The sequence below is a fragment of the Dama dama genome, chromosome 14 (assembly GCF_033118175.1).
Source record: "Dama dama isolate Ldn47 chromosome 14, ASM3311817v1, whole genome shotgun sequence".
Lineage (NCBI taxonomy): Eukaryota > Metazoa > Chordata > Mammalia > Artiodactyla > Cervidae > Dama > Dama dama.
The window spans coordinates 33153785-33180888 of record NC_083694.1 but is presented as its reverse complement, the minus strand read 5'-3'; the positions used below and the strand labels follow the sequence as shown (position 1 = coordinate 33180888).

The 27104-nt window shown below is 38.6% G+C and overlaps 2 protein-coding genes across 3 annotated transcripts in view; one reads left to right on the top strand and one right to left on the bottom strand.

The window, feature by feature from the left end:
- RGS7 (regulator of G protein signaling 7) overlaps positions 1–27104 on the bottom strand; it is a 450036-nt gene that overhangs the window by 94111 nt on the left and 328821 nt on the right. For both annotated transcript variants that reach the window (XM_061160269.1, XM_061160270.1), the window contains exon 4: positions 22559–22609. In XM_061160269.1, coding sequence (XP_061016252.1) covers positions 22559–22609 — 51 coding nt within the window. The remainder of the gene's footprint in view (positions 1–22558; positions 22610–27104) is intronic.
- LOC133069116 (TOX high mobility group box family member 4-like) lies at positions 19153–21255 on the top strand. Its single transcript, XM_061160268.1, has one exon. It carries the CDS (start codon positions 19211–19213, stop codon positions 21068–21070), a length of 1860 nt encoding a protein of 619 aa, XP_061016251.1. The 5' UTR covers positions 19153–19210; the 3' UTR covers positions 21071–21255.

The window sequence follows — 27104 nt, the reverse complement described above, 5'->3', positions numbered from 1 at the left end:
GTTAGATAGCATCACCAACTCAATGGACATGAGTCTGAGCAAACTCCAGGAGATGGTGAAGGACAGGGACGTCTGGAGTGCTGCAGTTCATGGGGTCGCAAAGAGTCGGACATGACTTAGTGACTGAACAACAACAAAACAGACCAATGGCTGTCTGGTGTGATGAAAAGAACACTTATCTCTGTGGTCTTCCTTCCTCAAACCTAAAACCCCAGAGAAATCATCAAAAAAACATTAAACAAATCCTAGCTCAGGGACATTTTACAAAACACCTGACTAGTACTCCTCAAAACTGTCAAGGTCATCAAAAACAAGGAAAGTCTGAGAAACTCACAGTTTAGAGATAGCTACCAAGACACAACAGGCTTCCCTGGTGGCTCAGTGGTAAAGAATCCGCCTGCAATGCAGAAGATGCAGGAGATGCAGGTTTGATCCCTGGGTTGGGAAGATCCTCTGAAGGAGGGCATGGCAACCTACTCCAGTATTCTTGCCTGGAGAATCCCATGGACAGAGAATTCTGGCGGGCTACAGTCCATATGGTCGCAAAGAGTTGGACATGACCGAAGCAACTGAGCATGCATGAACCAAGACATGACAACTAAATGTAACATGGTACCCTGGATGAGAGTGAAGTACATAAAAAGGACGTTAGGTAAAAACAAAGAAAATGTCAATAAAGTATGGGCTTCAGTTAGTAATGTACCACTATTGGCTCATTAGTTTTGACTAATGTATCATACAAACATAAGCCATTAAAACAACAAGGGAAACCGAAAGTGGGAGAGAGTGTGGACAGCAACCAATGTGAATGGTATTCAATAATGTGGGAGAGTTGAAATTGTTTTCAAGTACACAGAATAAAAGGAAAAAAAGATGAAATATGCATGAGTCACCTCCCCAGGGGGCTCCTAATCTGGTTGCCTTCTAATATATTCTCCACAGTATCTTTCAAAGGACAAACTCTAACCTTGTGTTTGCTGGAAGGATCAAAGATAATGCAGCTAAAATATCTAACTGTATCTGGAACATAGTAGAAACAAACAAGTGTGGACATGACTTTTCTATTTTCCAAGTTAAATCTATTCAAAGTTCCACCTTCTGCCCATCACCCAATTCACTCCTTAATGATGTCCTACAGGACAACTTTTATCCCGCCTCTATAAGGAAGTGGCTCCCCAGAACTCATTACGGCCAAACCTTGCCTTTATACTACATTCATTCTTCTAGACAAACTGGATCACTTAGTGATCTGGAGAAGATAATTCTCTCCTCTGTGCCATTACTGCCAGAAAAGCCTCCTTGCTATCAAGTAGAATTCTATGCAATTCCCTGGATCTACTCAAATATAGCGCCCCCCCCCCCCCACCATGAAGCCTTTTCTGATTCATTTAGGATCAAGCTCACCCTCCAAGGAGCCCCCAGTACCTGATGTCATTTACTGTAACTAATTGTGTTCTGGTATTAGTCTTTCCTATTATTTCTTTAACATTCTGAAATACAGGAACTCTGCTTAAACTCTTTTTTCCCCCCCCTGGCCAAACAATTCACAAATGTAAAGTGGAATAATATATCATTTGTATTTAAAATAAAGCAAGGAAAAGAAATTTAATTTCTAAAGAAAATACTTTTGAGTGTTTCTTTAATACTCATATACACACATTGCTTTGATACCAGATATGATTAAAAGCCTGCATTTTAGGAGGTGATATATTACCTCTGCAGGACTAAATTAAAAGAGTCACAATGTCTTGAAACAAGCGGCACATCTAATGCTTGCTCTAAGAATATGAAGAAAATATGTAATTTATATGTAAGAATTTTATACTTTGTTACTTTGTTGTTACTTTGTATCTAAAAATCACACATTACCAGAAGTTTTGAGAATTTGTTCAATTTCTAAAACAGCATAGAGGGTAACAAACTTCAAATGTCATCTTCCCTGTTTTTAATTAACACCTAGTATGAATGAAGAAATTATTTTAACCCCAAGTCCATGTTTTGAAATTCAAGTACATGCTTCGATACATTTGGAACAGAAAATGGCTAAAAGATCCTTTTATATCTCTTCCGTACATCTTGAACTCAGCTTGAAAAATTCAATAAAAAACTCAGTAAATTAATGGTAGCTGAGGCAAAACTCATGGAACTTGAGACCTTACCCATTCACGGATGACATAAACTAACCTATTCAGAGTCCCTTAATTTTGCCCATGGGAAGTGATGCTGCATTTTCTGACAGCTGAAAACACATTTTAAGAAGAACCTAACTGAAACAAATACTGGATGTGAAAATTTTCTTTATAAGAGCCACACAGCTTGAGACTTAACTATGGTGAAAATGCAAATACCTTTTATTCACATGAAAAATTATGATCAATGAACTTCAGTCTAATTACAAAAATGTCTGACTGGAATGACTTACGAAGTACAGTTATGAATAAAGATACATTTAATGGTAGAATCAATTTTAATTACATTAATACTTTAGTACTTTTATAATTTGAATGCTGAGAGAAATTTTGAAAGTAGTATAAAAAAGAAAAAAGCCATGAATAACAAATGGTTGACTCCAGAAAATTTTATTTGACAAGTAACATGCTATCTATTGGCATACTCTAATTTTAAATTTGTAACATCCCCTGTCTACAATGAGAGTATGTAATGAAGTTCACCTAAAGGGGGCCAAAGGGCATTTGGTATTAAATTTGCATCTTTCTGAGGATAACAGTTTATAGGAGGAGGAACATTTTCAAGGGCATTAAACTATTTTAAGAGTTCTGAAACTTAAAGAGTTTGAAGTCTTTATCTATCCTAATTCTTATATTTCACATTCTATCTTTAATTGATTAATATATTGTTCAAAACTTTGCACTTTACTCAAGCTCAGATATCAAGGTTGTTTCTCTAAATCTATGCTTGTATTTATCTGACACTTTGCTGAAAATATAGGATTTGGATGACGTGAAATCCGTTAATTATTATTTTTCAAACACACTGAATGTTATCCTTGCACTAAATCTCTCTTTTCATAAATGGGGCATTTATCTTACTTTCCAAGACTGTCTCACTCTGCACTCCCAATCCACTTCTCTTCACTAACATGAGGGCTTTGCTCACTCAACAGTTTCAGAGACTTTGTCAAGTAAACCTTTCTTTGCTGAGTCATCACGTTTTTTATTCTCATTTAGTTTCCTTCTCATTAGTACCATAAGTATACTCAAAGAATTATTCGTATTAGAGAAAAAAGAAGCAAGAAGAGGAGAAAGAAGGAAGTAAGAAAAGGGAAAGAAGGAAGGTGAGGGAAGTCAAAGGAAAGAGGAGAGGGAGAGAAAGAGGAAGGGAGGGGAGGAGGGAGGCAAGAAGGAAGGAAGGAAGAGGGGAGGGAAGGAGAGAATCTGTTCTTGGTTTTGCTACTCCCAAGTACCAGCCTATCACCCTTGGTCCCCTTTCTTTTGAGGTCTCTTTTCCTAAAAGAGTACTGTGCACACATCCCTCACTTCCTGCTCTCAACATCTTCCTTAGCTTCCTGCATCCTGCCTTCTGAATCTAAAGCTTTACTAAATTTGCTCTCTCAAAGGGTCACCAATGACTTCCCAGTACAAAATTCCTACAATTTCCGCCTTCTCCCTCACTGTTTTTTGCTCAACAAGCTACTGATGGATTTCTTCCAGGGACCCCCTGTTTGACTTCCATCACACTCTATCTACCTTAGTGTTACTCCCTCTGACTCCTGGCCTCTTCTTCCCTTTTTCTTCCCAAACCACAGTGAGGAGGTACTTTGAAATTTGTCTTTGCAATGGCTCCCATTTTCCTTTACTCTTTCTGTATTTTTTCTTCTTTGGCAAGCTCCTCTAATTTCATAGCTTTTACTACCAAATGTAGATAGCTCATACATGGGAAAATGTACTAAACAAAATGCCAGCCCAACCTTTAATAAATACGGGGTGTATACAAAGTATGCAAACATACTTTGTGATAAAAATGTCAATGAGGCAAGTGTAGTGTGTTCTGGAAACATATTAAATGGACATCCAGTGAAATCTTTGGAGGTCAAGAACCCTTCCTGGAGGAGCTGATACATAATACAAGTTCTAATGAAAAAGAAGAACTAGAAAGGAAGTAGGAGGTTCCAAGCAAAGAAAGCAGCCTATTCCTCCAATTAAAAATAAAAAATAAATTTAAAAGGAGTTTTATCAAAAAATCAGCATATTCAAAGGCTTGTAATTAGGAGTATAATGTCACTTAACAGATATCAATTTGCTGACGAGAAAGAACAGTGGTGGGGGGGGCCACAAAAAGTTGTCATCTGAATAAATGCCATGATAAACAGGGCTATATCAAAAAGCATTTTACATTCAATCTTAAAAGTTTGGACTTTATCCTGAGGACAATGGGGGATCTATTGAACCTTAGAACAGACATACTTAGGTCTGCATTTTGGAAAGATCATCTTAGATGCACTGAAATAAATATATGAGTATGCGACAAGGAAAGAGGGGATATGAGTTAGAAGATAATGGTAGTTCCCAGTGAGATGTGACTGTGTAGGAAATAAGGAAAGATGCAGAGATGATGGAGATAAGTGGGCAAATCTGAGAGATATTTAGGAGGGAAAGTCTATGCAGATTTGGGAACAAAATGTTGAAGTAAATTTTAATTTTTTGCATACATTAGATGCTTGATAAAAATCCAAGTGGAAATCTCTATTAGTTGGATTTGTAGGTCAGGGGCTCAGAAGGGATTTTATATGTGTATTCACAGCAATAGTGGATAAAATAAGGAAGTATATGGACTCTATAGAGCCAATAAATAGGGGGGAAGAAAAGATGCTTGGGTCTCAAAAACCCTGAGTTTTTCATATAAGCAGAGAAATCTGGGAACAACACTAAGTTGAAGGATGAGACAATGATGGCACAAACTGGAGAATGGAGTAATGAAATACAGAAAAGAGTGAAAAACACTGCAAGGATGTCAATTCAGGACTGAGAACTGATCACCAAATTTAGCAACAAGAAGAATATCACTCAGCACAATGAATAAAAGTTTCAGTTTATAAGTGGAGGACACAAGCAAGATTTCATGAATTGCGAAATTGGAGAGAGAAGAATTAGAGATAGCAAGTGGAAATTTATTTGTAAAAATAGGAGAGATAACAGAAGAGTAGGTAGAGCGTATCATGGGTCAACATGGCGTTTATGACGGGAGAGAACTGTGGTGAGTAAACCAATAAATATACGGTAGTCTAAAACAGAAAATAGAAATGTGAAGGGTGCAAGAAGAACCCTTGGGCAGTATAACTCAGGAGAGGAGGTAAAAACAAGTATATACATGGTTACATTTCTATGAGGGAGGAAGAGTTAGAAAGTTGAGAAAGCTACTCTATTATTTTCTCTGAAAGGTCCTGGTCCATGCTGAGGATGACTGAGAATGAACATGACAGGGAACTTTAGGAAAATGAAGGTTACAAACAATCACTCCCACTGGATAAGTCATTCTCTATGATTAAAATCTATAATTGCCAGGAAATCTTGAAGGCATGACTGGGATCTGAAGCCATGACATCCAAGTATTGATCAGCCATGGCACTGAATGATTTTTCAATAGCACACACACTATTTCATCTGAAACAGACGAACACAATGAGAGTGAGCCAGGATTAAGCACTCTGTCGGGGAATCTGTTGGAAGGACACACTGAGGGGAAATTCAGAGCATCTGTGAGTTGAAGAGGCTGATTGCTATGCTGCTGGTATAATGACTTCTCCAATGTCTTTCTTGCCAGTGAGAGGGGAATTATACACACACTGATCATTACTGCGTTTCCACTGCAGGACGGACGCATTTTGCATGCATAGAATTAATAAATGTATGAATGGTCCTGTCTGAAATCCTGGTTTATCTTGTTATTATTTTATCACAGCATCATACCACAGAGAATTTTCAGATTGTTTACTTTACGGCAAACAGAAAGGTTATTTTACTCTAACTGGAGATAAAACATTATTCAATTTACCTTCAGACTACCAGAGATAAAGGGACAAAGTCTATTTCTAAAGAGTTCTTCAAAAGAATATCCCTTTGCCTTGCCTGAACCCACTGATTTTAAATAATTTTCCCTTTCATACACTTATTGTCTCATGTGTTGCATAAAGCTTGGCTGTGTCTGCATGAACATGTAGCTTGGTCACCATCAGAACTCTTCAGAGTTAAAAAGATTCATGCATTAAACTGTCTACTTTACTTTTGCATCTCCCAGTAAAATAATTTTAGCCCTATTTTGTTGTTCTCGTAAGTTTATTTTCTAACTCTTTAATAACCTCTGCACTTCACAATGAACTCTCTCCTACAGTTCTGCTGTTCTCATTATAGGTTATAAGAGGTCCTGTTTAAGATGGGAAAGTTTGGCATCATTTGTATGACATAATCTATGCAAACAGCTATATTCCTACTCTATTCTTTATTTTTAAATTATCCACATCACTGTCAATTTGCTTGCATCTTTTTCTGTGACATGATATGCCTGGGATGGATTATGTGCTAAGATGTTTCAATTATTAGTTACAGAGGTGTTCCCAACTGCACAGCTTTATTTAACTTCTGGTGGCAGCTTCTGCAAGCCATGGCCCTAGGATTTCCCTACAGTGAATGAACATGCAAAGTGAAAGGCAGAATTGGCAGAAGGTGCAAAAAGACAATGAGCACAGGCCTGAGAGGCAGCTACCATGACCCCCTTCCTCTCAACACCACCACTGAGGAGGGGCCCCAAGTTTCCAGACACTTATGCTCAACTGTTTGCAACAACTTTTCTTGTAAAGGACTGAGTGGAACAGTGGGGGTGTGATGAAAGGCAAGTTAAGGCACTGGATTAAGAAGTCTTTCCTACTTGCAATAATTTATTCCTTTATGATATTGCATCTTTATTAGGTTGTCATTGCACATCTGTTAGTAACTTGGGGTGGTGGTTTAGTCTCTAAGTCGTGTCCAACTGCTGAAACCCCATGGAGAGTATCCCACCAGGCTCCTCTATTCGTGGGACTTTCCAGGCAAGTATACTGGAATAGGTTGCATTTCCTTCTCCAGGGGAACTTTCCAACCCAGGGATCGAACCGGCGTCTCCTGCACTGGAGGTGCTATCCTTCATTGCAGGCAGATTCTTTACCGCTGAGCCACCAGGGAAGCCCTTTAGTAAATTAGGTGTATTAAATTTAGTAGGCCAGTTGGGAGCTTTGTTGTTCAGTCGCTCAGTCATGTCTGACTCTTTGTGACTCCATGGACTGCAGTACCCTAGGCTTCCCTTTCCTTCACCATCTCCCGGAGCTTGCTCAAACTCATGTTCATTGAGTTGGTGATGCCATCCAACCACCTCATCCTCTGTCATCACCTTCTCCTCCTGCCTTCAACCTTTTCCAGCATCAGGGTCTTTTCCAATGAGTTGGCTCCTGGCATCAGGTCGCTAAAGTACTGGAGGTTCAGCATCAGTCCTTCCAATGAATATTTAGGGTTGATTTCCTTTAGTATTGACTGGTTTGATCTCCTTGCTGTTCAAGGGACTCTCAAGAGTCTTCTCCAGCACCACAGTTTGAAGGCATCAGTTCTTTTTTTTTTTTTTTTTTCATTTATTTTTATTAGTTGGAGGCTAACTACTTTACAATATTGTAGTGGTTTTTGCCATACATTGACATGAATCAGGCAGGGATTTACGTGTGTTCCCCATCCTGATCCCCCCTCCCACGTCCTTCCCCATCCCATCTCTCTGGGTCTTCCCAGTGCATCAGTTCTTTGGTGCTTAGTTTTTTTATTGTCCAGCTCTCACATCCATACATGACTACTGGAAAAACCATAGTTATAACTATACGGACCTTTGTAGGCAAAGTAATGTCACTGTTTTTTTAATAGGCTGTCTAGATTTGTCATAGTTTTTTTTCCAAGGAGCAAGCATCTTTTAATTTCAGGGCTGCAGTGACATTAAAGGGCTGGTATTCTCATTTCTTCTGTGTATTCTTGCCTCCTCTTCTTAATATCTTTTAATTTCACCATCCACAGTGATTCTGAAGCCCCAAAAACTAAAGTGTGTCACTGTTTCCATTGTTTCCTGAAATATTTGCCATGAAGTGATGGGACCGGATGCCATGACCTTCATTTTTTGAATGTTGAGTTTTAAGCCAGAATTTTCACTCTCCTCTTTCACTTTCACCAAGAGGCTCTTTGGGTTCTCTTTGCTTTCTCCCATAAGGGTGGTGTCTGCATATCTGAGGTTATTGATATTTCTCCAGGCAATCTTAATTCCAGCTTGTGCTTCATCCAGCATTTTGCATGATGTACTCTGCATATAAGTTAAATAAGCAGAGTGCCTTGACACACTCCTTTCCCAATTTGGAACCAGTTCATTGTTCCATGTATGGTTCTAACTGTTGCTTCTTGACCTGCATACAGGTTTCACAGGAGGCAGTTAAGGTGGTCTGTTATTCCCATCTCTGTAAGATTTTCTACAGTTTGTTGTGATCTACAAAGTAAAAGGCTTTAGTGTAGTCAATGAAGCAGAAGTAGAGACTTTTCTGAAAATCTCTAGCTTTTTCTATGATCCAACAGATGCTGGCAATTTGCTCTCTGGTTCTTCTGCCTTTTCTAAATTCAGCTGGAACATCTGGAAGTTCATGTACTGTTGAAGCCTCACTTGAAGGATTTTGAGCATTACTTTGCTAAAGGGTGAGATGAGTGCAATTGTGTGGTAGTTTGAACATTATCTGGCATTGCCCTTCTTTGCAATTGGAATGAAAACTGACCTTTTCCAGTTCTGTGGCAACTGTTGAGTTTTCCAAATTTGCTGGCATATTGAGTGCAGGACGTTATCAGCAACACCTTGTAGGATCTGAAATAGTTCAGCTGGAATTCCATCACCTCCACTAGCTTTGTTCATAGTGAAGCTTCCTAAGGTTCACTTGACTTGGCTCTAGGTGAGTGATCACATGGTTGTGGTTATCTGGGTCGTTAAGATCTGTTTTGTATAATTCTTCTATTGTGCTCATCTTTGCATGAAATGTTCCCTTGATATCTCTAAATTTTTTGAAGAGATCTTTCCCATTCTATTGTTTTCCTCTATTTCTTTGCATCGCTCACTTTAAAAAGCTTTCTTATCGCTCCGTGCTATTCTTTGTAATTCTGCATTCTCCTGAGTACATCCTGCCTTTTCTCCTTTGCCTTTCACTTCTCTCCTTTTCACAGCTATTTGTAAGGCCTCCTCAGACAGCCTTTTTGCCTTTCTTTTTCTTGGTGATGGTTTTGATACCACCTCTTGCACAATGTTACGTAGCTCTGTCCATAGTTCTTCAGGCACTCTGCCTATCAGATCTAATCCCTTCAATCAATTTGTCACTTCCATGTGTAACGGTAAGGGACTTGACTTAGGTCATACCTGAATGGTCTAGTGGTTTTCTCTACTTTCTTCAATTTAAGTCTGAATTTGGCAATAAGGAGTTCATGATCTGAGCCACAGTCAGCTCCCATTCTTGTTTTTGCTGACTGTATAGAGCTTCTTCATCTTTGGCTACAAAGACTATAATCAATCTGATTTCAGTATTGACCATCTGGTGATGTCCATATATAGAGTCTTCTCTTGTGTTGTTGGAAAAGGATGTTTGCTATAACCAGTGCATTCTCTTGGCAAAACTCTGTTACCCTTTGTCTTGCTTCATTTTGTACTCCAAGGTCAAACTTGTCTGTTACTCCAGGTATCTCCTGACTTCCTACTTCTGCATTCCAGTTCCCTACGATGAAAAGGACATCTTCTAGTTGGGAACTAGAAGACATTAAGAAATCTAAGAGTGCAAGTTTGTAAAAAAGTGAGGCAATGGGAATTTGCCTACTATATAGGGACACGGTATTCTCCTTCCTTCATAGCTTATTCACTACATGCCAGTTGAGTAGAAAGTCCCAGAAGAGTAAGTAGTTCAGTAGTCATGTGTTCCAACCTGCAATATCATTTTATCTTACAATACTTGCTGGTATAAATGTGTCATTCCAGACAGGGTGATCCACTCTCTCTCCTGAACTGTAGGGAAAAGAAATGTCTTCGACTGCTACTTTCCTAAGCTGGATGCAAGTGGTCAGACTTGAATCATGTTAAAAAAAAGAATTACTGATGGATTTCAGGATACTTTCTAATGGCTTTCTGTTTTTTTTTGAAAAGTTTCTCAGAAAAATAATCAAATCATAAGCTAAAACAGCTATTTCACTTAATATGATATTATTTGAGGCCTGAAGGTAAACTTCCAAACTATGTTGCCTTTTTTATGATTTTTTGAGACTCTCACTATGTCCTTACTACGCCTTTGCTTTGGGTTTTCCAGAGTGCTACAATATTTCAATCAGTAAATCATGTTTTATTTCTAACAGGAACTACCACTTGCCCATAAAACTCATACTTCCATGCAATAAAAACAACTTCCTTAGGCAGCCTCAGAACATTTAGAATACTTTCCTACAGTTGGGTAACATTTATTCTTGCCTTTACTTAGAGAAAAACATATGATATGAAACCTATGGATTGATAAGCTCAGGATATTTCATTTTATGTCCTACAATTAAACCCTTCGTGTCATGTAGGGTAACTGGAACATAGGTCTTATACTTTGAGATAAACTTCTATCTAGAGCTTGAGCAATAAATATGAAAATGCCCTCTATATAATGTTAAGTGAAATATTAAAATAACAGTCTATTTTATATTAATGCTCTCTTTGTTAAAAATGTTTAAAATTAAATAATATTTAAACATCCAATATGTATGAGAACCACAGTAAAGATGCCAGATATGGAGCAAAAGATGCCAGATATGGAGCAAAGAACAAAACAAAGTCCTTCTACTTACAAAGTTCACAGTCTAGTGAAAATTTGCCTCAGACTTTGGGAAATGTCCTGAAATTAGACCATCATGTGACAACGGAAGGGCATCCCAGGCCTCTGTCCACAGGGGTGGTGTTACGTCAACGTGCTCTTGAAAGAGGTCAATCCTAAAAATATCCTTAGCAAAGGTCAGTTCTCCAATGTCCTTGGGAAAGCTCAATCCTAGAGTCAGCAATGAGAATTTAGAAACTGTGGCTAAGAGTAGAATGAAGGCAAATTCTATCCTTTTCTCATTGACTAGGAGCTAACTGAGCCCAGATACTGGACCTGAACATACCTGAAAGACTGTCCGTGTTGGGGATGTTGGCCAGTGTCACTAGACATGAGGAGGGCAAGAGGGAATCAGCTTCTAAGGGACGCAGTGACAAATCTGGACTGTGAAGGGGTGAGAGCTACACTTGTTGATGTATTTTCCTACTACTCCCCATGAGACTCAAGAAAATCTTAGGAAGAGTTAAAGTCTGAGACATGAAAGTGAAAGTTGGGAAGAAGCACAGACTTCATAGCTTCTAGGTAGGAATGGTGCCCCTAGCTGGGATCAAACAATGGTGGCAGGGGGTCATCGTGCTGGGGACATAGCAACCTTATAAGGACAACTGAAGCTGTGGCAAGGATGTGGGCCTCACAAACTGATGGGGGCAAAGGGACATGAGATACTGGCTCCTGAGTGGCCCAGGAAAACTCCCATACATGGGTAAGGAAAGATACCGAGTGAGACAAATTCCAGTAAAAAAAAAAAAAATAGACAGAACTTAGGCCATCAAAAGGACTGGAAAAAAAAATGTGCCAGAATTTTAGTGGTGATTACCTGACTGCTTTTTATGGGAACTTTTTATTTTCCTCTTGATATTTTTTCACATTTCCTAAATTATTTATGGTAGATTTATATTGCCTTTTAATAGTTTAGACTATTTTAAGAAAAATGTATACAACTAAAGTACTACATGTGACATCTGACATCTATCCTCCCAAAAGATATATTGAACCACCCACCAAGCAGAGCAGAAGGTACACTTGAGGAAAACCTGGCAGATCATTTAATGAAAGGTCATAGCAAACGCCTTCTTCCAACAACACAAGAGAAGACTCTACACATGGACATCACCAGATAGTCAATACTGAAATCAGACTGATTATATTCTCTGCAGCCAAAGATGGAGAAGCTCTATACAGTCAGCAAGAACAAGACCAGGAGCTGACTGTGGCTTAGAGCATGAACTCCTTATTGCCAAATTCAGACTTAAATTGAAGAAAGTAGGGAAAACCACTAGACCATTTAGGTATGACCTAAATCAAATCCCTTACAATCATACAGTGGAAGTGAGAAATGGATTTAAGGGATTAGATCTAATAGACAGAGGGCCTGAAGAACTATGGATGGAGGTTCGTGACACTGTACAGGAGGCAGGGATCAAGACCATCACCAAGAAAAATGCAAAAAGTCAAAGTGGTTGTGTGAGGAGGCCTTACAAATTGTTGTGAAAAGAAGAGAAGTTAAAGGCAAAGGAGAAAAGGAAAGATATTCCCATTTGAATGCAGAGTTCCAAAGAATAGCAAGGAGAGATAAGAAAGCCTTCCTCAGAGATCAATGCAAAGGGGAATCCATGTAAATCCATGGTTGATTCATGTCAATGTATGACAAAACCTACTACAATATTGTAAAGTAATTAGCCTCCAACTAATAAAAATAAATGAAAAAAAAAAAAGAAATAGAGGAAAACAATAGAATGGGAAAGACTAGAGATCTCTTCAAGAAAATTAGAGATACCAAGGGAACATTTCATGCAAAGATGGGCTCAGTAAAGGACAGAAATTGTATGGACCTAACAGAAGCAGGAGATATTAAGAAGAGGTGGCAAGAATACACAGAAGAACTATACAAAAAAGATCTTCAAGACCAGATAATCACGATAGTATGATCACTCACCTAGATCCAGACATCCTGGAATGCGAAGTCAAGTGGGCCTTAGGAAGCATCACTACAAAAAAAGCTAGTGGAGGTTATGGAACTCCAGTTGAGATATTTAAAATCCTACAAGATGATGCTCTGAAAGTGCTTCATGCAATATGCCAGCAAATTTGGAAAACTCAGCAGTGGCCACAGGACTGGGAAAAGGTCAGTTATCATTAAAATCCCAAAGAAAAGCAATGCCAAAGATGCTCAAAGTACTGTACAATTGCACTTATCTCACATGCTGGTAAAGTAATGCTCAAAAGTCTCCAAGCCAGGCTTCAATATATGTGAACCATGAACTTCCAGATGTTCAAGCTGGATTTAGAAAAGGCAGAGGAACAAGAGGTCAAATTGCCAACATTAATCAGATCATCAAAAAAGCAAGAGAGTTCCAGAAAAACATCTATTTGTGCTTTATTGACTCTGCTAAAACCTTTGACTGTGTGGATCACAACAAACTGTGAAAAATTCTGAAAGAGATGGGAATACCAGACCACCTTACCTGCCTCCTGAGAAACATGTATGCAGGTCAGGAAGTAACAGTTAGAAGTGGACATGGAACAACAGACTGGCTCCAAATAGGAAAAGGGGTACGTCAAGGCTGTATATTGTCACCCTGCATATTTAACTTCTATGCAGAGTACATCATGAGAAATGCTGGGCTGGATGAAGCACAAGCTGGAATTAAGATTGCTGAGAGAAATATCAATAACCTCAGACATGCAGATGACACCACCCTTATGGAAGAAGGTGAAGAAGAACTAAAGAGCCTCTTGATGAAAGTGAAAGAGGAGAGTGAAAAAGTTGGCTTAAAATTCAATATTTAGAAAACTAAGATCATGGCATCCTGTCCCATCACTTCATGACAAATAGATGTGGAAACAATGGAAACTGTGACAAACTTATTTTTTTGGGCTCCAAAATCACTGCAGATGGTGACTGCAACCATGAAACTGAAAGGCGCTTGCTCCTTGCAAGAAAATTTATGACCAAACTAGACAGCCTATTAAAAAGCAGAGATATTACTGTGCCAACAAATGTCCATCTAGTCAAGGCTATGGTTTTTCCAGTAGTCATGTATGGATGTGAGAGCTGAAATATAAAAAAATCTGAGTGCTGAAGAATTGGTGCTTTTGAACTGTGCTGTTAAAGAAGACTCTTGAGAGTCCCTTGGACTGCAAGGAAATCCAACCAGTCCATCCTAAAGGAGATCAGTCCTGGGTGTTCATTGGAAGGACTGATGTTGAAGCTGAAACTCCAATACTTTGGCCACCTGATGCAAAGAGCTGACTCATTGCAAAAGACCCTGATGCTGGGAAAGATTGAGGGTAGGAGAAGGGGACGACAGAGGATGAGATGGTTGGATGCATCACCAACTCAATGGACATGGGTTTGGGTGGACTCTGGGAGTTGGTGATGGACAGGGAGGCCTGGCGTGCTGCCATTCATGGGGTTGCAAAGAGTCGGACATGACTGAACAACTGAACTGAACTGAGTAGTTCCATGATCTGAGACCTAGTTTTCTGGTCTACCACCTACTGTAAGGAGTTTCTCTCTTTTTTTCCTTTGAAATTGAATAACATACTGTTGACACTTGAACAATGTGGAGCTTTCGGGCACTGACCCACCACACAATTGAAAATATAAGTATAATTTTACAGTCAATCCTCCATATCCAGGGTTCCACATTCTCAGATTCAAAACTTCAGATTTTACAGTACTGCAGTATTTGCTATTGAAAAAATCTACAAATTAGTGGACCTATGTAGTTCAAAGCTGTGTTGTTTAAGGGTCAACTGTACACCAAGTACAGTTCAACAGTACTTGGCGCATAGTTGATATTCAGTACATGTGAATTTTTTTGTCTCCTTCCTATTCATATGATTTAAATAGGAAGAAAACATACAGCATGGTACCTGGCGGCACCTGATTAATTAATGCTAATGTATTATAATTATTTTCTGTTATTGCAATATAGTAATCGAGGTGGGAGATGAAGACAGCCAGAAGCCAAAACCAGAAAACTCCTCTATCAGCAGGAAAGGTGGCCTGCTCATGGGTACACCATGGCAGACATGCTGGCAGTTACAGCCTGTATTCTGACAATCATAACTTTGATTTATGGACTTCTGAAGATTTTTCAGTACATTCTGGGCTTTGAGTTTTAATTATGTAGAGTAACTGCATGATTATACTAATAAAATGACACTAGCACTTACTTGTTTCATTATGAAATATGGTATTTAAACGCAAATGCAAAATACAGATAAACGGGGGAGAGGAAGAGAACAACGTGTAGCTAGGATATAAGTTAAATGAAAGAGTTGAGGCCAGTAGCCTAGATATGACTGAAATTTACTTGCTGGTTTTGATTATTTTAACTGGAAGATACCATAGAGTAAACATTTGCAGACTTCTTACTTTCTGCCATGCTAAAGCATTCCCAAGGGGACAAAGCCCACTAAAAGAGAGGTTCCTGATTATATTCAATATAAAGATATTAATACCATATTTGTATTTTAAATATTTAAGTATTTTTAAACCTGGGGTTCTAATGGAGTACATGAAAAAAAAGAAAAGCTGATAAGACACTAAAATGAATGCATAATGGAAACTATGGTTCTTGCTCATTTCACATGAAAATAATTAGAACGTATAGCATTCCCTGTGTACATAACTGGGCTTCCCTGGTGGCTCAGATGGTAAAGAATCTGCCTGCCGGAGACCTGGGTTTGATTCCTGGGTCAGGAAGATCCCCTGGAGACGGGAATGGCTACCCACACCAGTATTCTTGCCTGGATAATTCCATGGACAGAGGAGCCTCGTGGGCTACAATGTACATAATTATGAAGCTCTGGCTGCAGGAGAAGGGACATGGGTTGGGAGCAAAGTAATCAAAGAATATGAGGAATTTATTAGTATTTTCTTTAAGCATTACTTGTAACAGAAAATGCAAATTTGCAAGATGCATGCTTGGGTAATATCTATCACTCTGAACAATGTTAAACTAATCAGTCTTGTTATAGGTGTGTATGTGACGGCTCCAGTCTATGATTTCTTGAATATTATCAGCAGAATTTAAAATTACGCCTTAGAAACACAGAATATTTTCTTATAATGGTTCTTTAGCACAGAAATAATAATTAATAATTAAGGGGTCACTTTAATTTATTTCACATTGACATGATAACTTGTCAACTGGACAATAAAATATGTATTTTTATAGATTCACAGTGTTTTAAATGCTTCTACTTTCCACTATCCAAGTAAGACTATAGTTTGAAACAAGAGTATACAGAAAAGATCTCCTTCTATTTTGCCTATATTTCATATGAATTGAGATATATATAGGAAATAGCTCTGACAAAAGGTATACCCAGGATGTAATAGGTAAATATAACAACAAATCCCAAAAAATCAAGTACTTTATTCCAAAAGATACTGAAACATCTTATCAGGTAGACCTATGCACCTACCATGGCTGCCAATCATTTAAGGAAAAGCAGGATCTAGTTCTGAAATAACTGTGCAAAAAGGAGCATACACACAGGGTAGAGATTGGGGGAAAGTTTCTACGCATTTAAATGGGCTTTTGTCAGATTTGGGGCATTCATAGTTTCTTTCCTCTCAGTTGATTCTCCAATTGGGAAATAACTATGTCTGTATGGCTACTTCATGGTATTTTTGTGGTATTCAGATGAAATGATCTATTTAAAAACTATGTCTTTAAATTGTTTTAAAACCTAAAAACAGAGATATTCTATACTTTCTCAAATCTAAAACATACTGATCTCACTGGCCAAGCTAACCAAATCCATGGAATACAAAGGCCACATGTAACAGAATTTTATTATATTTAATAGAATTTAGATCACTTCTCTAGAGGACTTGTGGCAAGACTTAGGGGCAGATGACAGACTCTGTAATGGTGAACACAATAGATTGATTCAGTTAATTCAGATAAGATAGTCAATTCAGTTTGATAAAACATCCAGGTGAATCTCAATTTTGTACACATCTCAATTTTCACAGTGTTTTTTTTTTTTTTACAATATATGATACTTCTAAAGAAAAAAATTGCAACTGTTCAAAATTAAATTTTTATCCTGGATAAATCTACATTTATTCTTAATCTTATTCTTCTGTGTGCATTTTAAACCATTTCTTTTACATTGGGTTTGGTTTAGATGAAGAAAAGTGTATTTGAAATTTCTTCCTCTTCACTTCTCATCCATTTAGGAGATCACAAACTAAATCACTAGTTATCAAAAATTTGATATCACTTCTGTGGATTCCCATTAGTTTAAAAAAAAAAACATGGCTGATTCATGTCAATGTATGACAAAACCCACTACAATATTGTAAAGTAACTAGCCTCCAACTAATAAAAATAAATGAAAAAAAAAAAGTCAAGTGATAATTGAGAACTGATTGATCCTGGAACTTCAGTCAGTGACTGGACAGGATATATGTTCTCTGCCATTATGTTATTGAGATTTGACTGAAGCAATAAGACCAACATGTAAAATAAAATATAAAAGATAATAAAACTAAGCTAACAACTGTAAATATGCTTGGAAAATATTCATGGTAAAGGAAAGCCAATGGGAAATGAATGATAAATAAAAGGTTTCATGGAACAGGTTGTGTTTTTGAAGGCTAATATAAAAATTGCATACAATTTTAGAGAATTCAATTTAGTTAAATGTCCCTGCAAATGTTCAGGGTTTTAAAAGAATCTGGCCTATTTTAAAATAAAATCAGGATTTTGGCACACTTGCATGTTGACTCATTTGAGCTTCACAAAACACTGTACTAAAATCATCTTACTGAAAAGAAGAAAAAAAGTAAAAACAGAGAAATTAAGTCACTTGCCCAATGCCCCATAGATAGTAAGTATATATAGAGATTCAAGCTCAAGTATGTCAGCAAAGCCCATGAGCCATCTTCAATTTCAGGATGCCTCTCAAGGAATACTGGGATCTCAAGAAGCATGGGCTGATAGAGAAAAGTAGAGTGATTAGGGTGCCACTTAGGGAACATATACATATTTAATGCTCTTTGACTTCCAGAGGTCATAGCGAGACTCATGTCAAATCTTCACTACTCATTAGTCTGAGGTATTACTCATCTTGATCAGTATCATCTCAAGAGTTTGGTAAGAGTGACCCTTCTTCCAGTGAGAGGCAGCAAGGATCACAGATGAGCAGGGTGATATCAAGGAGTTATCGATGGTTTGTCAACTATTTCGTGAAGGATGGAAAATTCACTGAAGCTTTATCTTTTGATAAATTCATTCAAAATCACATCTACAATTAGTATGATATGATATTGGACACAAAGCATATTTACTAAGAAAAGATGAACAGGTGCTGGAGGGTGGATTTTGCAACTCCAAACTAAAAGCTAGTAGGACATATCATAGGAGGGCAGATCTGAAAGGCAGAAGAAATACAGATGTGGAAGATTTTTTAGGAATTGTCCCAATTTGCTTGCACCCTTCTGCATCCATGTTTTTGGATAGTACCTTCCTGCACTGGTTCTGTTCCTGGCCATGGTGCTTGCCTTGGCAGATGAAACAAAGAGAAAATGTGACACAAGCAGAAGCCTGTGTTGCGCTTGGAACCCTGAAAACAGCCTGGTAAAAAGCCAGTGCTAGCAGGCTGAAGGATGAGAGAATGAGACGCACCTGGCTGACAGCCTACCGAGCACCAAATATGTCAGAAATCCTAGATCATCCACCCACCAGCTGGCTACAGTCCATCAGAAAGTCCAGCAGGAACCAACCAAGGAAACTCTGGCCAGGAGACGTGACCACCCAATCTACAGAATCATGAACTAAATAAAATAGCTGTTTATTCTAAGTCACTAAGTTTCAGGGTAGTTTGTTACACAGCAAAGGGTAATCAATATGATAGAATACTATTTCAAACAATGGGGGGCAAAAACAAACAAAAGGTTACTACCTTTATCTAAGAGCACAGACCACCTGTTTCTTGTTTCCCAATTGAGACCTGAAAAACTAGAAGGCTTATACTGTAAAAAATAAATGGTGTGCCCATGCAGAAAGGACCTTGGAGAACTCAAAGAATACTGTACTTCAGAATGGTAGGAGAACAGCAGAATTATTCTCATACAACCGGCAGTAAAACAGAAAAACACCATGGGGCCTTAGGAAGTTCAGTGCATCTTCTCTAAACAAAACACATCTCATTTTAATTTCAGGGATGTGAAAAATTTGCAACACATGAAGGCTCTTCTTATGTGACACTTTTTAAAATTCATTAAATCCGGTCCTGTGTGAGGGGCGGTGGGAGTGATGAGTTCACTGAGACCCTGATAGCCGTTGTGTGAAGATGGAGTTTCCCGGAGGAAATGACAATTACCTGACGATCACAGGGCCCTCGCACCCCTTCCTGTCCGGGGCCGAGACGTTCCACACACCAAGCCTGGGTGATGAGGAATTTGAAATCCCACCTATCTCCTTGGATTCTGATCCCTCATTGGCTGTCTCAGATGTTGTTGGCCACTTTGATGACCTGGCAGACCCTTCCTCCTCTCAGGATGGCAGCTTTTCAGCCCAGTATGGGGTCCAGACGTTGGACATGCCTGTGGGCATGACCCATGGCTTGATGGAGCAGGGCGGGGGGCTCCTGAGTGGGGGCTTGACCATGGACTTGGATCATTCTATAGGAACTCAGTATAGCGCCAACCCACCTGTTACAATTGATGTACCAATGACAGACATGACATCTGGCTTGATGGGGCATAGCCAGTTGACCACCATTGATCAGTCAGAACTGAGTTCTCAACTTGGTCTGAGCTTAGGGGGTGGCACCATCCTGCCACCTGCCCAGTCACCTGAGGATCGTCTTTCAAACACCCCTTCACCTACAAGTTCACTTCATGAGGATGGTGTTGAGGAATTCCGGAGGCAACCTCCCAGCCAGAAGACAGTTGTGGTGGAAGCAGGGAAAAAGCAGAAGGCTCCAAAGAAGAGAAAAAAGAAAGATCCTAATGAACCTCAAAAACCAGTTTCAGTATATGCTTTATTCTTTCGTGACACACAGGCTGCCATCAAGGGACAGAATCCCAATGCCACTTTTGGGGAGGTTTCAAAAATTGTGGCTTCTATGTGGGACAGTCTTGGAGAAGAGCAAAAACAGGTATATAAGAGGAAAACTGAAGCTGCCAAGAAAGAGTATCTGAAGGCTCTGGCTGCTTATAAAGACAATCAAGAGTGTCAGGCCACTGTGGAAACTGTTGACATGGACCCAGCGCCACCATCACAGACTCCTTCTCCACCTCCTGTGGCTGCTGCTGACCCAGCGTCCCCAGCACCAGCCTCAACAGAGCCCCCTGCCCTGTCTCCTTCCATTGTTGTCAATTCAACTCTTTCATCCTATGTGGCAAACCAGGCATCTTCTGGGGCTGGGGGTCAGCCCAATATTACCAAGTTGATTATTACCAAACAGATGTTGCCCTCTTCTATTACTATGTCTCAAGGCGGGATGGTTACTGTTATCCCAGCCACAGTGGTGACCTCTCGGGGTCTCCAACTTGGCCAAACCAGTACAGCTACTATCCAGCCCAGTCAACAAGCCCAGATTGTCACTCGATCGGTGTTGCAGGCAGCAGCAGCAGCAGCAGCTTCTATGCAACTACCTCCACCCCGACTACAGCCCCCTCCACTACAGCAGATGCCTCAACCCCCCACTCAGCAGCAAGTAACCATTCTCCAACAGCCTCCCCCACTCCAGGCCATGCAACAGCCTCCACCTCAGAAATTTCGAATCAACCTACAGCAACAGCCACCTCCACTGCAGGTCAAGATTGTGCCTCCACCCACTCTGAAAATGCAGACTACCTTAGTTCCACCACCTGTAGAAAGTAGTCCAGAGCAGCCTGTGAACAACAGCCCTGAGACCCATACAGTGGAGGAAACCACTCCTGAGACAATCTGTGAGATGATCACAGATGTAGTCCCTGAGGTTGAGTCTCCTTCTCAAATGGATGTTGAATTGGTGAGTGGGTCTCCCATGACACTTTCACCCCAGCCTCAATGTGTGAGGTCCGGCTGTGAAAACCCTCCCGTTGTGAGTAAGGACTGGGACAATGAGTACTGCAGCAACGAGTGCGTGGTGAAGCACTGCAGGGATGTCTTCTTGGCCTGGGTAGCCTCTAGAAACTCAAACACAGTGGTGTTTGTGAAATAGTACTTCCTGTCCTCCAAGCCAGTGAAGACTTACTGCTGGGAACATGTCCACCGAGCCTATTTTAAAAAGACAAGCGAGGCTTCTGGTAGTGCCTGATCTCAACCCATGATGATCCTTTATGTCTTTCACGTTTCTCCCCTTCTGTCGCTCTTCTACAGGGGCTATGGAACAGGGCCACTGAGTTTGCATTTTGCTTTCAAGTAAAAGCAGAGATATCAGTGATAGTAACAGAGGAAAGGGTGAAGGGAATATAAACAAGTAGAACATAGGGGTGATGGCTGGGTGGGGGACTGTTTGAGGAAATTTGGTATAATTGTCATAGGATTTACCTAAAAGCTTATTAAAATGATAGAGTACTCAGCTTTGAGCCTAGGGAAAAAACATCACTATGTGCATCCCTTCTAAAGGGGCTAAAAGGTTGCATTATAGGTTACCTCTTAGAGAACTATTACTATCACATCTGTACATTATTAGTTTGAGAACAAAGGTTTTCAACACAGGAATAGCAAGCACACTGGACTGTAGAGAAAATAACATCACCTAGGAGCTTCTTATTTCTCTGCAATTATATTTCTGTACTCAACTTTCTGATTGTATCACAGTTTGAGTGTAAAAGGCAGAACTCTACTTCCTTAATATAAGAGGTTTCACCAAAGTTTAAAGAAATTGTGTTCACTTGTGTTTGATGAAATTATCTTTTAAAATAGGCCCGAAGTGTTTTCACTTATATAGGCTAAATCTCTGCATACCCTAGGCACTTATTTAATGTAAGATGTACTTATTTCATTTTTCTTGGAATTAAATGAATAAAAACTAGCAAAGCCACAGTTGTAAAAAAAAAATAAAATAAAATTCATTAAATCCTTCATAATTAGGAATGTGTTCTAGGCAATGAAAAAGTGTGCTTGTAGAAAATGTTTTCAAACTCTGCAAGTTGGGTTTTGTGTTGCAGAATACACAAAATGTCTACCACAATGAACGAGTCCATGACTGCAATAAGACCATTAAAAACAAAATGTAGGAGTGATAAAAAGAAGTTAGAATTACAAATAAAATTGTTTTCAAACCTCACACAAAAAAACAGAGTTAAGGGAAAATTAACAAGATTTGGTCCTGTGTGTTTGCATAAGAGAAATCTCATTATTTCATAATCCCTTGCTATAAGTTATATGTATAATTATTTATGGACATGTATAATGCTCATCCATTCTAACAGTCACCAATCACTTGAGTTAAATATTATAAAACAGGACATTACATATTGAAAAAAAATTAAGTAAACTGAATTAAATATAGTTAAGTATACTATAGTTTTTAGTTAAATATACATTGATTACCATAAAATCTGTATATATGTGAAAAATATAGTTAAATATAATTATAATTTTTCAGGTTTTCTTGCCAAGTTTGTTTGTCACGTTAGCCCTGAGAAAACATATTTCTTAAAACCACAAAGAAAATAATTCTATGGGAAAATGATTTATTTACCTGGATCTTCTATGGTTAAGTTCTTTATTAACCATTGAACGATATCTGACCCTAGAATAAGAAAAAAAGAAAAACACAAATATATGTGAATATCTATATATGTTAAATTCAAGAACATTTAACAGCACTTAGAAGAGAAGGAATGTTTCTAATTATTATAACAGACTAAGGATCAGCCACATATGAGGTTGAAAATAGTGTGAATACATTGTCTTCATTCAATGAGTCAAGTGCAAACTAGTCAATTATTAAATATGAAATGTTTAAACAGAAAGATTTAATATACTAGTAGTGGATAAAGTGATTCATTTATTTACTCACTTAATAAATGATTGCTGAGTATCTACTATGTTTTAAGCACAATTCTTAGCATGGAAAAGCCAATACTTTATAAGATGATGCTTGTCTCATTTCTGATTTGCCTCATCCATCCCTGTATCTACTCTCAAGTCAACCAAAATGTGCTGACAGGTTTTGAAACTCCTTTGTGTTTCAAGCCTTTATAGTACTATTCTCTTTGACTGAAAGGTCTTTCCACTATTTTCAAGACACTCAAGATTCATTTACACAGTAGAACTTCCCTTGATCCTCACCTTTGGCAGTGTGCATGGAGAGCCTTAAGCCAGTCAAAAGAAAAGCAGAGTAGTCAACATTTCTGCTAGTTGTGATCCAAGATTGAAAGGCCCCGAGCTAGTTCAGTGTACAAGAGAATTAGAACAAAATTAGACTTGTGACTGACTAGGACTGGAGTTGACCAGTAGGAGAACTATGAGGACTCAAGGTTTCCAGTCCAGGAGCATTATGTGTGAACAGAATGGTAAAAATACGAGCAGAAATGGGAGATTACAGAAGAGCAGATTTACCTAAGAGGTTCATTTCTGTTCAACTTTGGTTTTCAGTGTAATTCATTTCTACATAAAATAACAACAACAACAACAAAAATGTAATGTAAATAGCTATTCACACTCAGTAAACCGCCTCAGTGCTGCATGAATGAAATTTTGTGTAAGTGAAGATTCCATTTCTACCTCTCTTGGAGACTTGGTAGGGTTGTAGCCTACCCACCTGAGATCTAATAAATGAGTGACATTAACAGAGGGCAAATAATCCCAGTTGCTTAAAACAGAATGGGTCCAAATTAATTTTAAAACAAACTTGATTATCAAACTTGACAACAGTGTTTATGAAGCTTCCTAAAATTTCCTAAAATTTATGAAAACACTTACACTCAAAATAGACTTTAATAAGTATGCATTTTGAAAATACTGAATCTAACTTGTGCTCTCTCATAGTTGTTCCTTTAAAACTGCCTTTGATTTAAACGCATTTGCGAGGATGGATTCATCTAGATCCTCAAGAAAGCTCTGAGGAAATGAAGGACAGAAAACCATTCACAATAGCACAGATATTGCAAAGTGTTGTGCCTAACTTGCCATTAACAACCTAAGTTATCTTGAGGAGTGGTTTTCCCTTTTGAAAAAAGGAGAAACTCAGCTTTTCAAATACATATATAGTGCTACTTGACCAATGTAGAATTTCAAGTACCTAAATCTTATTAGCTATCTCCAGGCACCCTGCTTATTTTTCACATTTGAGCATCTATTTAGGGAAAATATACAAGCAGCCATTGGAAAATGTCTATTCTTTTGAAGAGAGCCAAATATTGGTTCCAGGACTATAATTTTTTCTTATTGTGAAAGATGATTTTTAAATACCTTCAGAAAAAAAATTTTTTTTTTTTTTTAAGTTTTCTTCTCTCTTCCTCCACCCCACTTTCCTGAACAGAAAGAAATGCAAAGAAGCCTAATTTTTGAAATTACATTTAATACAGGAAACAAGAAACATTTTCCTGGCCAAGTTTTTTGTTATTTCTGTTACAGAGGTAGTCTCAGTTCAGCATAAAAGAGCCAGTTTGATTGCTTGTCAGTATAATTATAGTGGTTTTATTGTTGTGTGATCACCCAATATATTTATGGCTTTAAGTTAACACATTATGAACTATTATTTTATTGTTAAATGTATATCCATTCATCATATTCAACTATTAGGCACCTATGTTAGCAAGACCTTAACTCCCAGTTAAGAGAGTTAGAGACTGAGAAAGGAAGAAAAAAGATGGAACCAAAAGATTGAAAGAGAAATGTGTTATCATAGTCATATTAAGAGCTGATTCAATGGCTTCAGAGCCAGGAGAGGTATAGGAAGGAATAACACCTTTCTAGCAATCTCTAAGCTTTATCTTTAACATTAACAAATAAGTGGGCAGATTTGCTAAAATTTTCATGCACAAATGTATATATCCAGAATACTTAAGAGTTTCATTTATCTTTACACTGAGGACATCAGAGTAACAAGCAGGATATTTTGTCTTGTTTTTTTCTTTTAAGTTGTATTAGAGCTATCAATTAGCTACAATGTGAAATTAGTTAAGAGATGCAACAGTATCTCATACCCTAAGAGATACAAGTCACCCCTGTCACTGCAACTTCTGGAAAGCTTAGCCCTGATCTGCACTTTTGACTTGAAATCTTAAGAGGCATCTATCACTTTTAGAGTTACAAAATTATGTGTTCTCTCTACTTAACAGAAGCAGTGTAAGTTATATTATTGTATAATCCCACAATCTATGATTTGAAGTGAAAACAAGCAAAACAAACAAGCAAGTGTTCCTCACACAATGCTCATAGTTCTCCACATACCATACTGTTTCTTACTTCCATGACTGCTTATGCTATTCTGTCTCTTTTTCCTTCAGTTAATCCCAGCTGACTTCATCAACTTCAGTTCATATATTAACTACTTCAGGAAGCCTACTCTTCTCACCCTCACTTCACCTTATCAGGTGATGTGTTTCTCCTTTAAGACCTATTAATATCATCATTCATTACACCTGTCAACGGTATTATCATCCTCTGTTAATTTGTGTCTGTATCTTGAGTTTTTCGGAGATAGGGGTGTGTGTTACTTATCTCTAGATCTAAAACACCCAGACCAGTGGCTGACATATAAAAGGTGATGCGCAAGTGTTAAAAGAATGAACAAACAGCAAGATTTCCCCCTTCATATCCTACTCTAATCCCTTATAAAACAAAGGCAGTGGTCATACAAAGATATTTGACTGGCATATAGTTTTCAGCTACCATAATTTCTCTTCATAGTGATAATCTTCCCTTTCCAAGGCTATCACTTCAGGACTTCGTACATAATTAAAGAAAAAGAATCAAAGACATTTAGACATAAATATTATCTCCACACCCATGCTATGGACTTGAGTAGTAAAAGGGCTTCCTCAAGACTGCTCCAATGCTGAGTGACAAGACCAGGACTAGGTTCTGTGCTGAGGCTACTGTATTCCCACTCATGCCATATAGCCTCTCCAGATTACAGCACATCCCCTCACAAGTGACAACTACAACTATCCCCACCCTGAACCTGAAAATGAAGTTCACCAAAAGAAAAATACTGCTAAATTTTCATAAATATGATATATGAAGACTTGTAAGCAACCAAAGACAGCAAGGAGATGAAATCAGTCAATCCTAAAGGAAATTAGTCCTGAATATTCACTGGAAGGACTGATGCTGAAGCTGAAACTCCAATATCTGGCCACCTGATGCTAAGAACTGACTCACTGGAAAAGATCCTGATGCTGGGGAAGACTGAAGGCAGGAGGAGAAGGGGATGACAGAGGATGCGATGGTTGGATAGCCTCACTGACTCGATGGACATGAGTTTGAGCAAGTTCTGGGAACTGGTGATGGACAGGGAAGCCTGGCATGCTGAAGTCCATGGGGTTACAGAGTCATGACTGAGCAACTGAACTGACTAAGCAACTGAAGCAACCAAAATGTTACAGCTTTGATTTGTACCTTTAACAAAACAAAAACCTTCTTTTAATAATTTCTGATAGAGATTTTAATGAAAAACTTTTGCTCTCAATCATAAGGAAAGGGTTCAAAATATTCCTGAGGCAAAGATACTGACCTTTATACTATTTTTCTTTCAGGAGAATAAGTAGGCTCTTTGAACTGCCTAAATACCTTTTCTGAATCCTTAGAACCACACAGACACAGTCCTGGCAATATGACTATACTACACATAGTCCATGATTTGGAGAAGGAAATGGCACCCCACTCCAGTTCTCTTGCCTGGAAAATTCCATGGATGGAGGAGCCTGGTAGGCTGCAGTCCATGGGGTCGCTAAGAGTCGGACATGACTGAGCAACTTCACTTTCACTTTTCACTTTCATGCATTGGAGAAGGAAATGGCAACCCACTCCAGTGTTCTTGCCTGGAGAATCCCAGGGACAGGGGAGCCTGGTGGGCTGCTGTCTATGGGGTCGCACAGAGTCAGACACAACTGAAGCGACTTAGCAGCAGCAGCAGTCCATGTTTTTGATGGGTTAAGTATTCTCAGGATCTCTCAGTAAATATTTTGTGTTGTTGTTGTCCAACTCTTTGTGACCTCATGGACTGTAGCCCATTGGGCGCCTCTGTTCATGGGATTTTCCAGGGAAGAATACTCGAATGGGTTGCCATTTCCTTC